Source organism: Fistularia commersonii, chromosome 30 (genome assembly GCF_037954325.1).
Source record: "Fistularia commersonii isolate RoL2024-O1a breed Wild chromosome 30, RoL_Fcom_v1.0, whole genome shotgun sequence".
Taxonomy (NCBI): Eukaryota; Metazoa; Chordata; class Actinopteri; order Syngnathiformes; family Fistulariidae; genus Fistularia; species Fistularia commersonii.
In genome coordinates, this window is record NC_141313.1 from 6,199,149 (window position 1) to 6,212,744 (window position 13,596).

The window sequence follows — 13,596 nt, forward strand, 5'->3', positions numbered from 1 at the left end:
AAGTGGATTGCTTATAAAATTAGTCTATTGAGTACTTATTACTTATGATTTTAGGAATGGAAGTACAAAAACAGATTGTTCAAGCAGGAGAAACAGTTTTTCTTAGAATTGTGCCAGAATTGTACTAATTCAATGTCACCTTAAAACCAACATATTGACATTAAAAATCACAGTCCACACTTTATTAATAACAAGTGTATAGTATTTTCCCAATATACTTATTAAGTATCATTTTTACAGTGCGCAAATATTATAAAAAAAAACAACAACTGTACATTTATTTCCAGTTTGATGTTATGGATTTTCTGTTGCTGATTTGTTAATTTGTATTTCTCTCATTTTTTTTTTTAGTTAAAGAGTCTTCTGGAACAAACAATAATCATCCACTGTGGCCAATGCCAGTTCAGTACAAAAAGCCTCATCTGGCAGTGACACCAAACGGTCCAGGGAGATGTAGTTGGGCTGAGTTGGGTCATACTGAGCCTTTCCAAGGTACTGCAGGAACTGGTGGCGCTCTTTCACACGCAAATACTTGGAATTGAGAACCTATGGAAGGACACCAAATTGTCAAGTTATAATCACAATATAAAGGAGGACATACCATCAATTATAATGAACCATTGTTAAAAATGTCATCATTAGCTCTTCATTTGCAGAGGCAACAATAGTTTAGTCCTAGAGGTTGACAATAAATCAAGAAACAGCAACTCAAAACTACCTGCGGGAACTTGGCAATCAAGTGATGTGGCACCTTCATAGTGTTGTGGACAAAGTCAAATATTTGCGTTAGCTTCCTCTTATTGGAAGTCAACACTTTTGGGAGGGCAATAACAATGTGCTGGATCTCATTTGCCTTAAAGCCAAGCTCAATTTCACACACCTACACGGAACAGAAAAAGTGTTTTTAAAAATATTCAGTGGCATCACAGGATTTTCTAATTATAACCTCTCTTATCCTCTTACCTTGAGATTTTCTTTCACAGGTTCCAAACTGCCACACAATAATCTGGGTAGACGAGCTACAATATTGCGAGTCTAAATGAAATAAACAACAAAAAAAGCAATTATTGTTAAAAGAGGTTTGAGGTTTTTTTTGTAAGATTTTTGTAACATATTAATGAAAATATAATTATTGGAACTTAAGTAACACTTTAGTCAGTGAATTTGATTATGTAAGAATCTTTTTACTGTATATTAAATGTCCAGTAAATCTGGTAAATATTTATCTTCAGCTGGCACTCAGCAGGAAGCCAGTGTCATGTTAATATTTGATCATACGTTTTGAATTCTTGATCAAGATGTCCACTGCCAACCATTTTCTTTTGCTGATATTGATACTGAGTCCTTCAGCTACGTTATTGACTAACCACAATCAAAACTGTTACAAACATCAAAATATCAATGTCCACACAAATTGATATTTTATTATTATATCAGCTGTGATGGTTTTAACAACGTGATTTTCATGTCTATCTCAAATTTTGCATTTCATTGATATCTCTACGTTAAATTGCAATATTGTGAAAGTATTTGACTATTGTTGAAATCACCTTCAACATGACAAACACTAAATTGCTGTCCAAATATCTTTGATGTCACAAAAATACATATATTATCTAGAAAAAGTGATCAATGTTAAATTTTACATCATGAGTATGTTTAAATCTGATACATCTTTAATATGCCTTTACCAGTACATATTTGGTAATACATAAGACTATCAACCACTTTATCCATGTTGGATTTTTTAAATGATCAAATATTGGCACTAAAAATCCAGCATAGGTCAGGCATTAGTAATAGTGTGTATTATAAGAAACACACTTTTACGAAGACATCAACATTGCTGAATGAGATCACACAGTTCTGTCAGATAGATACTCACATTGGAATCGCTGAGACTGAGTTGCTTCTGATAGAAGCCAATTCGGTTGTCTAGTCTTTTCACACTGAAGTTTAGCAGGTATGGCGCTCTGGAGACCATGGATGCTACAGTCTCTGAACTGAATTTCTTTGACTTGAGGTAATTAACCCTTTAAAAGCACAAAGGGGAAATTACATTTTTTGATTTAAATGGGTAAAGAAACTGAGGGAAAAAAGGAAACCTTACTGAGTAATCTCTTCTAATTAGTCAATCAATGCCACTTTTGACAGATATACTACAAGCACTATTGCAATTACTAATAATCATAAATAATAATCAAAATAAATACATCTTATTCTTGTTCAAGTATCTGTTCATATCACCTGGCCTGAAGGTTCTCCACATTTTCGGTAAGAATGAATGGGTTGTGAGTGATGATATAACCAAGACGAGAATTCTCCACCCCGATTTCTTTGAGAAACAGCAGCCTTGGTGTCACGTCTGTTTCAAAGTCGAGTTTGAGCAGCATGGTGCCCACATTAGGCCTTTGTTCAAGCTTCCACAGGTTAACACCTACAGTGAGAAACAGGTAGGAGTAATGATGGAGAATTATGAAACGAACTCCAGGAGATTTTAAGGTAATATCTTGCCTGCTTTTTTTACCTGGTTTGGTTAGAAAACCAGATGAGAAGGACAAAACACAAACAAAAAGTGTGACTCCAACATAGTGACATAGTCCCCTAACTTAAATCTGACAAAGGTATTAACGCAAGTTGACACTTTAAAAACACAGCATTTTCCCACCTCAATCAACAAAAACATGTATCTAATCCAATACGAACCACAATGCAAAGCAGTATTGAGAAACTTTATTTACCTAGTTGCAGTAGTTTGGTGAGAGTTTCAGACTTGTCAACGTAGTCTCTGAGAGAGGTGGAAACTGAAGGCAAAGCTGGAGGAATAGATATACTAATAGCCTCTTCATCACTGATTTCCTGTAATGCAGAAAATTCACCTACAGCATCCAGGTCTAGTTAACAAACAAAATACAAAGAACAACAAATCAACAAATGTAACATTCTCAAGTCAAACATCTTAATTTCTAATCCAATTTAAATATGCTACTAAATGAATAAATGTATAATCAGAACAATATGCACCTAATGAGACTGGACTTTTCGCTACTGGTACAGCGTCTGTGATGTGCAGCGGAAGGCCTCTGGACATCACAACATCAATTGTGGACAACTCGTCTACATTCTTGTCATCCTTTGTTTCGGTTTCCAAGTGTTTGGCTGTTAAATCACTGTAACAACACATCTGTTGCTTCCATATATGTCTTGTTGTCTGGGGTTTTCCAAGATTTCCAGTGATAGATGAAGATCCACAGAGGAGTTTGGTTGGTATCCTTGTGACTGTAGTGCAATGCAACATAAAAGTCACTCCCTTGACGGAGAGAAGACCTCTGCATTTCAGACAGAGCTGAGCAAGAGGAGACGCCATGGCAATTCTGCTCAATAAAAGGATATAGAGTTGTTTCAGTGGTCTCTAATTGACAAATTGAATTTATTACAATGTATGACCAGACTATTTTCTGACAGCTATTTAAACAAATATGGAAAAGTGGGTATTAATGGCTATCACTGCTTGTTATGCAAACACACAAAACAACAATATCTACCAAGAGGCACAATTCACACTGCTGCAAATTTTATGGTTTGGTCTCAATTAAAAGACTGATCTCGGGCCATTTACCAATATATCCAGTTATTTGTCATTCTTTGCTTTATTTGATTTTGCGTTTGATGCTTTATTTGATTTAAATAGTTTTATAGGAAAGCTAATTCCATGCATTTAGATTACATACATATATTGTAATGCATATATTAATTTGATACGCGTTCCATGTCGACCCTGTCGGTGTTTACAAATAATACCCTTAGCCTCGTTATCGACAGCATCTATGATAAAATAAGCCACACATGAGCACTTGCAACATTGGTTCCATTCTCTCAACAGAGGGCAGACGTTTCGTGAATTGAATGGGCAGTGCGGAATGTGACGATGCAACATTTCACTTGAGATGAGTAAGGTTTCATATGGGCACATGAACACTGTACATGCTTGTTGTAAAAATTAAATTATATTACGTTTGAAAAAATTACAATTAATGGACTATTAATGATACAACACCCGACATATGCATGTAAATAAAAGGTAACGCTACTGCGCTGTGCGTGGCTAATACTTTGCACAACAGCTTGCTAAACTTGAGCATGATATATCGTTGATTTAACTCTTTCAATATGACCTTCAAATCCCGTTCAGACATAAAAGATAAAAACAAGCCTTCATTATATGTTGCTATCGTTTTACTCACTATTCCCTCTTTTCTGTCTTGAAATGTCAAACGTTTTCACGTGTATTTACATGGATGAACGAATGCTACGGAAGGACGTCACAATGTGAGATGTACCAAATACGCCGAGATGTTTTTTTTTTATTTATTTACTTACAATCTATTCAAATGAAATTAGGTTCTCAAAATAAAATCTCCATTCTTACTACCATGTTTTTCGTGAAACTTATCATCAACATTAAAAAACGTGTGATTAATACCATATTATGAATGTTAATATTGAGACCCCCCCCACACAGTTTGTTACTTTTGGTTTATTCCGCCCTCAGAGTTTAGTGAATCCGCCGTGCCCTAATCTTGAGTTTCTACTTTGACTAAACGTGGTTTTCTCAGATCGATTCATTTTTTGACAGATAGCCATGGCAACCACGGCTGGACACCGGACCTTGCGGGTGGACGATGACAACTATAAGCTATACTTCAGAATGATAAATGAGCAACAAGTGGAAGATATCTGCATTGATTTCTTTTACAAGCCACACACCATCACCCTGCTGATTGTCACTGTACTCAGCCTTATGTATTTTGCCTTTACCAGGTAAAATATAACCAATATTAACGGTATACAAGTAACATTTTACCCACTAGTGCAAGATGATACTCATTTCAAAGGCTAAGTTTCAGCTGTTGTTCGGTTTCAACCTCAGCATTTGCAGGAATGATTCGTTTTGTGTTCTATTGCAATGATGTGATGAGTGTATTTTATCCCCATCCGTGATTTTTGCAGTGTATTCACTGTATTGTTTCAGGGCTGATGAGAACTCAGATGATAACCTTCGAGTTGGTCTAGTAGTGGTGATCTCCCTCTTCCTGGTAATCAGTGTCCTGGCTTTTCCCAATGGTAAGACCTGATTCCACCAAAGCCATACGTTTGCTTTGCATTTCAAGCTTCAACATCAGTCTATGATGTTTATTTATGTATTCCTGTTGATTGACAACTTGTTGATCACATAATTTTTTTCATTAGGACCCTTTACAAGACCCCACCCAGCAATATGGAGAATGGTGTTTGGTTTGTATTTGTTCACTTCCATCAAATTTAATATATTTCTGAAGACTATTTTTATCATTGAAATTTGTCATTGTTTTTGTTTTTTTAAAGCCCAACTTGTTTCTTCCAGGATTAAGTGTTCTCTACTTCCTGTTTCTGGTATTCCTCCTCTTTCTTAACTGGGACCAAGTGAGGGGACTCACGTACTGGCTTGACCCAAATCTGCGTTATGCAAAACGGGAAGCAGATATTATGGTAAGGACAAGGGTTCTTTCTTGGTAAAGGTTGGATGATGGTGTGAAAAGGGTTCTCTGTTTGACCTCCCTTAGGTTGCAAACCCATTCAGTCTGAGTTTTTAAAAGTACTGTATACTCAGTGGACCACATAAGAAGTTTTATCATAAGGTGCACAAGAAAATATGATGTATTCTTAATTTTCTTCTCATTGGCATATAACAAGTCACATAACATGATGTCCTTTGTAAAACTTCACCAAGTGAAAGGTGATGGAAACACCTATATTTGTATTTTCTGTTTCCTAGGTGAAATGAGAAAAGCAGTTTTTTTTTCTAAGAGTTCTTTTCATCGGATTGTCCAGAAATTTGAGTCGAAGGTCAAGGAGTGACCTGAAAACAAGAAAGCATCCACGCCATGACTAAATAATGTTTTTTATAGTTTAATTTATGACACAACCACGACGTACTGTTGCATATGTTGTAGTTTTTCCCCCCTTAAATATGATATAAAAAAGTGTCAAGGGTACTATGCGATAGAAGACTATCAGCCAGAATGAAAGGAAAGGTGTACAAGTCAGTGTTGAGACCAGCGATGCTGTATGGCCTAGAAACAGTAACAATGGCGAAAAGACAGGAGGCAGAGCTAGAAGTCGCAGAGATGAAGATGCTAAGGTTCTCTTTGGAAATGACGAGGATGGATAGGATCAGGAATGAGTCTATCACAGGAACACCACATGTTAGATGTTTTGGAGAGAAGGTCAAAGAAGCCAGACTGAGATGGTTCGGTCATGTACAGAGGAGGGATAGTAAATATATTGGTAGACGGATGCTGGAATTGGAGCTCCCACGCAGGAGGCCGAGAGGAAGACCAAAGAGAAGATTTATGGACGTAGTGAGGATATGAAGGTAGTTGGTGAGAGAGAGGAGGATACAGAGAATAGGGCTCGATGGAGAAAGTTGATTTACTGTGGCGACCCCTGAAGGGACAAGCTGAAAGGAAAAGAAGAAATGTGATGTAGAATAACTTGAATGTTTTCTTTATTTTATACTTGATTCACAAAGCCTATGCAGAAATGTTCTGTTTCTGTTAAATTAGACCTGTAAAATATTTTTCACACTTGCCTTGCAGGAATATGCTGTGAACTGTACTACAATTACATGGGAGCGCATCCTTAGCCACTGCGACATCTTTGCCTTTGGCCATTTCGCTGGGTGGACTATGAAGGCCCTACTGATCCGCAGTTATGGTCTCTGTTGGACTATTAGCATCACCTGGGAACTCACCGAGGTAGTGAGCTCACTTTGCTGTTCAAGAAACATGAACTGGTTGTTTGGGAAAGCATCATCATAACAATAGGACAAATAGATCCCATAATTGTGGGTTCTGGTTGAAGGGAGAGAGGAATTTGTTAAAATTTGTGCAGAGATTTCTGACCAATTTCTGTGTTTGTAAGTTTAGTCATAATTCAGTGCACCTTTTATCTAGCAGTTTATTGGCTCCTGGAGTTCACTGTATCAAGTTTTCTGTTACTTGTAAAAAGTTAAAATCAAAGAAATGTTAGTTTGGAACAGAAATACTTGAAAACCAGGAGTAAAAATGTGTGATTCTTTGTTTTTGTTTGATTTGATTCCATCAAATAGCTAAATTCATAGTTTTCCTTATCAGCAGTGACCCCCATTGGATAATAAATTACATAAGTTATGTTCTTTGTCCACCCCGCCAGTTGTTTTTCATGCATCTTCTGCCAAATTTTGCGGAGTGCTGGTGGGATCAGGTGATCCTGGACATCCTGCTGTGTAATGGAGGAGGGATCTGGCTGGGGATGACAGCTTGCCGCTTTTTGGAGATGAGGACATACCACTGGGCCAGTGTCAAGTCAGTGCTTGTATGATACATGACAATGTGACAGTCTTTCAAACAGCTGAGATCTTTTGTGATATATAGCTAGTAAATGTGAAAACATGACAATGAAGTTGAAAGCAATCTGGTTACAGCTAAATTTTCAATTTATGTCTTAAATTTTGTAGTGTTCTGTCTAAAGGGACCATATTAAGACTGCTTTCAATGAAAAAATAATTTTATTTGTTGGAATAAAACTAGCCGCTGGCTGCTGGTAGCCCTGTCAATCTCGTATAAGAAAAGGATATTAAAATCTGTGCACAAACATAAGGGTGTTATTGGCATGGACAAATTGTTGTCTTAAAACATGCAAAATGTTAAACATGTAAATGTTTGTGATTATCTGATAACCCTCAGTCACGTGGCCCCAATTTGCTTCCTGAGATTTTTTTATAGCTGCTCTCTAATTATTCAGACATATTTCATTTGTTCAGGGAGATCCAGACGACCACCGGGAAAATTAAGCGGGTTGTCCTCCAGTTCACCCCAGCAAGTTGGATTTATATGCACTGGTTTGACCCGTTCAGTCGGAGACCAGTACACAGACTGGCAGGCATCTACATCTTCATGATCCTATGGCAGGTACCGTGACCTTTGACCTGGGATTTGATCTAGCTTTTTAACATTGTAGAAATAGAATAGCATGGCATGCAATTGGCAGTAAAACATTAAAAAGCATAAAGCAGAAGTGTGGAATTGAGTTGTTTGACTAACAGTGGATAGAATTTGTAATTTGAAAACAAATGTTTTGGACACAATGTATAATTATGATTAAAAAGGGGGAACAGTCTAATATTTAAGAGACCTACCATTGTACTTTCAGTCACTTTTCAGGTATATTTCAGCCTGGCAACATAGTTACAGTAAACCACAATATCCTGATGTATATATCCATCCATCCATCTTCTGATGCTTATCCTACACTCAGGGTCGCGGGGGATGCTGGAGCCTAACCCAGCTGTCATCAGGCGAGGGGCAGGGTACACCCTGGACTGGTCGCCAGTCAATCGCAGGGCCACATAGACAGACAGACAACATTCACTCACTTATTTGGGGCAATTTTTCCACAGAATTTGAAAAATTACAACTATAAGTTACCAATTGAAAACTTTATACCTTGATCAAGTGAATTACATCCCAAATAAAGTATGTCTTTCTTTCTTTTAATGTCGATTGAGAAGATCTCAAAATCAGGATGTCTCAACTCAACAACTGGATATAGATAATGGCAGCTTACAGCTGGTTTTGAAATTTAATTTAATTTTTTTGTCAGTTCAAAAAATTAAAAACATTTTATACTTTGGTTTACAGCTAACAGAATTGAACACCTTCTTCTTGAAGCATATCTTCATCTTCCAGGCCTCTCACCCTCTCAGCTGGTGTCGTATCCTTCTTGTGGGAGTCATAACTGCACCCACAGTGAGGTGCGTTCAATGAGCAATTGTATCTGTGATTTGGAATTTCAACTTTGACCACCAGTGTTACCAAACCAACTGACTATACTATAAGTCCTTTTTTGAGGGTGATGGGGAGTTGGGGGGGGGGGGGGGGTGATCTTTTTTAATTTTTTTATTCTTTAAAAATAGGTTTTTTTTCCCCTGACTGACGTCCTTCGCTTTCCACATAATACACAGGCAAGGTGCTGGTAGTTTCTGGGTATGATCACTAGGGGGATCAATGAATCAAAGCATCAGCCCCTCTTGTTTCAGACAGAGAGGAGGACTACTATGAAATGATATTCAAGTGAATTCAACAAAGCGACTCATATGCAAGCCCATAATTTATGTATTGCAACCTATCACAATAGCTCTCCAGTGAAAAGTTTTATGACACTTTTCACTATTTTCTTCCTCCTCCCCAGACAATATTATGCATATCTGACAGAAACACAATGCAAACGTGTCGGCACACAGTGTTGGGTGTTCGGGTAAGTCTGCTATCCAGTCACTATTTACGTTTGCTTGTATAGAAAGTTATGTGCAATGGGGTCCACACTTGTATTTTATTAAAATAGATTGATAACAGACATTAACAATTACACTCTCTTAATTATTTTGTCATTGCATGTGCTATGCTGGGAATGCGGTAGTTCTCCACGTGTCTGTTAAGTTACACTGAAACGAATATTAAGAAAATGGTTCCTTATAAAAGTTCGTATAATAAAGTCTGCGGACCATTTTGAGTAAATGGGTCATGCTAATTGAAAGATGACGGCTGTTGAGTTCAATTTCAAACAAAATATTAACATATATATATATAAAGCTGTTATCTCTAAACCACAGCTACTCACATCAAAATGTACCTGACTGGATAATTTGCAACACAAACGTTGAGATTTTCAGTTAAATTATTTCTTTATACTATCACACACATTCAAGGGTTTATTTTAAGCGCAGTATTTTTGATTGATCACAGTAGGGGAGCTGCTGATCAATTGAAAATACAAATATGTTGAAGTTGGTGCTCCCAGTCTCTTCCAGTTTCTATGACAACAAGACAAGTTCATGCTGTCTACATGAAACACTTACCCTCTCATCTGACTGCAGCCCTACAGAGCAACCTTTTGAAGCCAAAAAAAAGTTCCTGTTCTGTCTATTGAGCGTACTCTGACGTGTGTCTGAAAGCTTAAAGGCAACAAACAGAGCCTTGACACTGGGAATGTGCTCCGCTCAGGGGAGAAGCTACATGATGGTGGCAGTAGCATTGCCAAGAGAGGTGGCCATAAAAATGTACAAAGTAATCATTAGTCTAATTTTCAATTGTTTGGTTTTTCTTTTCAGAGCCATTGCTTTCCTGGAAGCTCTAGTTTGTGTGAAATTTGGACATGACTTGTTCTCCAAGACGCAAATCCGCTATGTACTTTTGTGGCTCCTGTGTCTGGTAAGATCAAAAAAACTGTCATGTCAGTACGTTTTTTTATGCACTAGAAGTTAAACTAAAGTCCTTGAGCAAATAGCTGGAAAAACCTGTGGTTCCCTAATGAATCCTTTCATAAAATGTGTACACATTGTGGAATGTGTTACTACACATTCTAAAAGAAAGATTTATGTCATGCTCATAATTTCAATAATATCCAATTTAGTTTATTTATATTAAAGTGTTTTTTAATTAAAGTCACCAATCAACCTATATATCTATATAATCTACAGTGTATAAACAGTGATTTTATTTTATTTTTCCAACTGCTAAATTTGATAATCGGGTATTTAATTCTTTCATGCAAAACAACCTATTGCCTATTATTTTTGAATATTTTAAACCTAAAACCAAAACATTGATTATTTTTTGTTCATTCATCTCATTCATCTTTTATTTTCTTCAGGCACTCATCACACTTCTGTGTCTGTCTGGAATGGTGTGGTATGAGCAAAATAAAATGAAGGTAAAATCTCCTTTTGCTTCGATTAGTACTTTCATGTTTGGTTTGAAAAAGTCATCCAATACATAGTCCGGTAGTTGTAAAAACGCTCATATTTATATCATTTGACTTGTGCATTCAACACATTAAGGAAATTATATTTTATGTATCTAATTTTAAAAATATATGAGAAATTGTGCCTTTGAATTTTAGTGTGTTTTTGGGGGGGAGTTTGCTATCAGCCCTTGAAGCATTTTCAAAAGCTGTTTGCTTTGCATCTTGAATTTAGACATTGCAAGACCAAAGTAATGGAGTGGTAATGTTGTTTTTACTTTGGCATAATTTGATCTATATAATGAGGGATGAGAGAGATGAGAACAACTTTATTAATCCCGAAGGAAATTGATGTGCCAGAGTTTCACGCAAAAAACATAACAGTAATAGATAATAGCAGAAAGGAGGAAGAATAAGAAATACAATGAAATATGAATTGTCTTAACTGTTAGCAGTAACTACAAAGATTGAAGATTCCCTGCGGCTGAGGGAAGAGGATTAAAAAGTCTGATAGCCAATTTGGTTACATATTCATACACAACCTTGTGTACAATCACTGTGGCCGACACTTTGTCAGTAAAATTGTAGCAGTATTTATAGGCTTTGAAAAGATGAATGTCACATCATTTCATGATATAGTGAATATATGACTGACAGCATATTCAAGACCTTCACTTAAAACTTACTAGCTGAAAATCCATTCTTATTTGTTGTTTTGCTGCTTCCCCTTTCTGATAGGGCGCCTCTGTACAAGAAGAAGATTGTGATGACAGTGGTGTTGTCAACTCATGTGGTCAGATCTCACATAACTTTGCAGGTCAGTCCAATGACAGCTTGCCTGGTGACAACTGTTCTCTTATGAACTCAGACAATAATGATTGACAGGATTACCTACTTTTCCTCAACAGCTGATACTGATTCCTGTAGACCTCAACTGACAAATCGGAGTAGAACCATTTTGAAGGACAAAACTAAGTATGACCACGGAGGAAAAGGCGACTAACACAAACACAGGAGAGTGGTGCTTCTTGTCATTATCCAAAGCGGGGAACAGGCAATAATATTTGGATGTCAAATGGATATGAAACAATTTGCTGAGGGTCATAAAAAAGCACACTGGGTCGTGGTTCTGAGATTGGACTCCCATTACTTGAAACTTCTATTAATAACTGTTAGAATATTTTCTTATACTTGGGTTTACGTAGCAACTTACAAAACATTGTAGATGGGATTTTGAAAGAAAAAATAGTTGCTCTGAGTAAGATGATTAAAAATACATGAAAAAACTTGAATGCTGCTCCATAGTACCATTCAACAGACTTGCTCTATCTGTACCTTATGTTGTTCAAATGTTTTACTGTGTGGGTAAATTAAATATAGCTGGTCAGAATGTTTGAGCTCGGTGCTAAGTTTAATAGCTTCACTACTATTACGGGTGATTTTTTTTTTCAAGGTTCATGGGATTAATGTATATAAACAATTATAACATACTAATAAGGCCTTAATACATGGGCGATACTGTAATTGTGTGAGCATTGTTATTGAAAGACATCAACAATCACTTGTCAGACACTTGTTAAAATTAATTTATTTCTTAGACTGATGAAAAGCACGACTAATTTACAAACACTACAAACTGTTAAGGCTCAACTGATTATTATGTTTGTCAATGTGAAAGAACAGAATGTGCATTTTTTTATTCTTTACTTGTTATTCACACACTAATTGTAGCTACAATTTACAGGCAGCAACAACAGGACTAATCAAGTCTAGATAATGCATGTTTTTATATATTAAAAGAATCCAAAGAAGTAATGTACTAATTAAGTTACTAAATAAGCTATATAAGCTATCACATGATGGTAATATCATCTTTCAAAGCGAATAGTATCTTAATATGAGTTGACTCAGATTTATTAGAAAGACCTTAATAAAAAGCATTTGGAACAAATAAATTGTTTCAGCATTAAAGGAAGTTATTTGATTTGGTGAGCTGGGTGTTAAATAATTCTAAAACTTAATTTACTGAGAGATACCAATCAAGACCACATTCTGCATATCATAAGGTAAAGTAAAACAAAATAGTGTGTGATAATTTGCATCATTGTGATTTTTATGATTATGATTGTTTTCTGTTTTATTTTAAAAAAAAAGAAGAAGAAAAAATTCCTGCACTGAACAAGAATATTGCACTATCACTGTGGTGACAATCAATCACATGTTAACTTTCTGCTTGTATGTTTTTAAGCTCTATAAATGATGATATTGAATATATAAAAGTTTGTAACTGTTCAACGTAAACCCTTTTTTTTTCCTTTTATGTAATATTATGGATCGATGCACTATGGATTGATTTATTACGTGCCAGTGTATTTTACTGTTTTTCATATGAAATACTACATTTACTGAATGGCCATTTATAACTTTTGTACGGATGCTATTTAAAAAGTCTGTATTAGGTTTTCCAACTAATTAACTACTGATTAATTTTTTAAGGCTTGGTTTGTTTGTGCACAATATTAAATGACCAAAATATGCATTCCAATTAATGACTATTGACTATTAATTTGTCTATTTTTAAAAAATATTCTATCGGATGATGGAATAAATATTTCACATGGATCTCTTAATAATGTACCTGACTCACACTAAGACTATGCTATTTCTATCCCATCAATAATTGAAAGCTTTAAACAAAAAAAAAAGCATAAACGATGAAAACTTTCCACATGGTTAGCTAACGCTTTCTAATGAGTCAATAATTTTTGTGAAAAG

General features: G+C 35.9%; 2 protein-coding genes across 3 annotated transcripts; one reads left to right on the forward strand and one right to left on the reverse strand.

The window, feature by feature from the left end:
* Positions 1-169: 169 nt before the first annotated feature.
* Positions 170-4,321, reverse strand: mterf3 (mitochondrial transcription termination factor 3). The gene is made up of 8 exons (XM_086178044.1): positions 4,245-4,321; positions 3,025-3,374; positions 2,742-2,894; positions 2,248-2,437; positions 1,886-2,033; positions 964-1,035; positions 719-880; positions 170-546 (listed from the first exon to the last, which is right to left on the reverse strand). The coding sequence occupies exons 2-8, from the start codon at positions 3,365-3,367 to the stop codon at positions 352-354; spliced, it is 1,263 nt and encodes a 420-aa protein (XP_086034170.1). The 5' UTR covers positions 3,368-3,374; positions 4,245-4,321; the 3' UTR covers positions 170-351.
* On the forward strand, positions 3,936-13,327 carry ptdss1b (phosphatidylserine synthase 1b). Of its 2 annotated transcripts, XM_086178043.1 has the most exons (14): positions 3,936-3,951; positions 4,637-4,821; positions 5,033-5,124; positions 5,251-5,295; positions 5,405-5,529; positions 6,639-6,797; positions 7,234-7,385; positions 7,844-7,991; positions 8,721-8,833; positions 9,271-9,336; positions 10,190-10,289; positions 10,732-10,791; positions 11,560-11,638; positions 11,730-13,327. In XM_086178043.1, exons 2-14 carry the CDS (start codon positions 4,643-4,645, stop codon positions 11,822-11,824), a joined length of 1,413 nt encoding a protein of 470 aa, XP_086034169.1. In that variant the 5' UTR covers positions 3,936-3,951; positions 4,637-4,642; the 3' UTR covers positions 11,825-13,327. The 2 variants fall into 2 exon arrangements, with proteins under 2 accessions (XP_086034169.1, XP_086034168.1); XM_086178042.1 differs by lacking the exon at positions 3,936-3,951 and having other exon boundaries at positions 4,581-4,821.
* Positions 13,328-13,596: the final 269 nt, after the last annotated feature.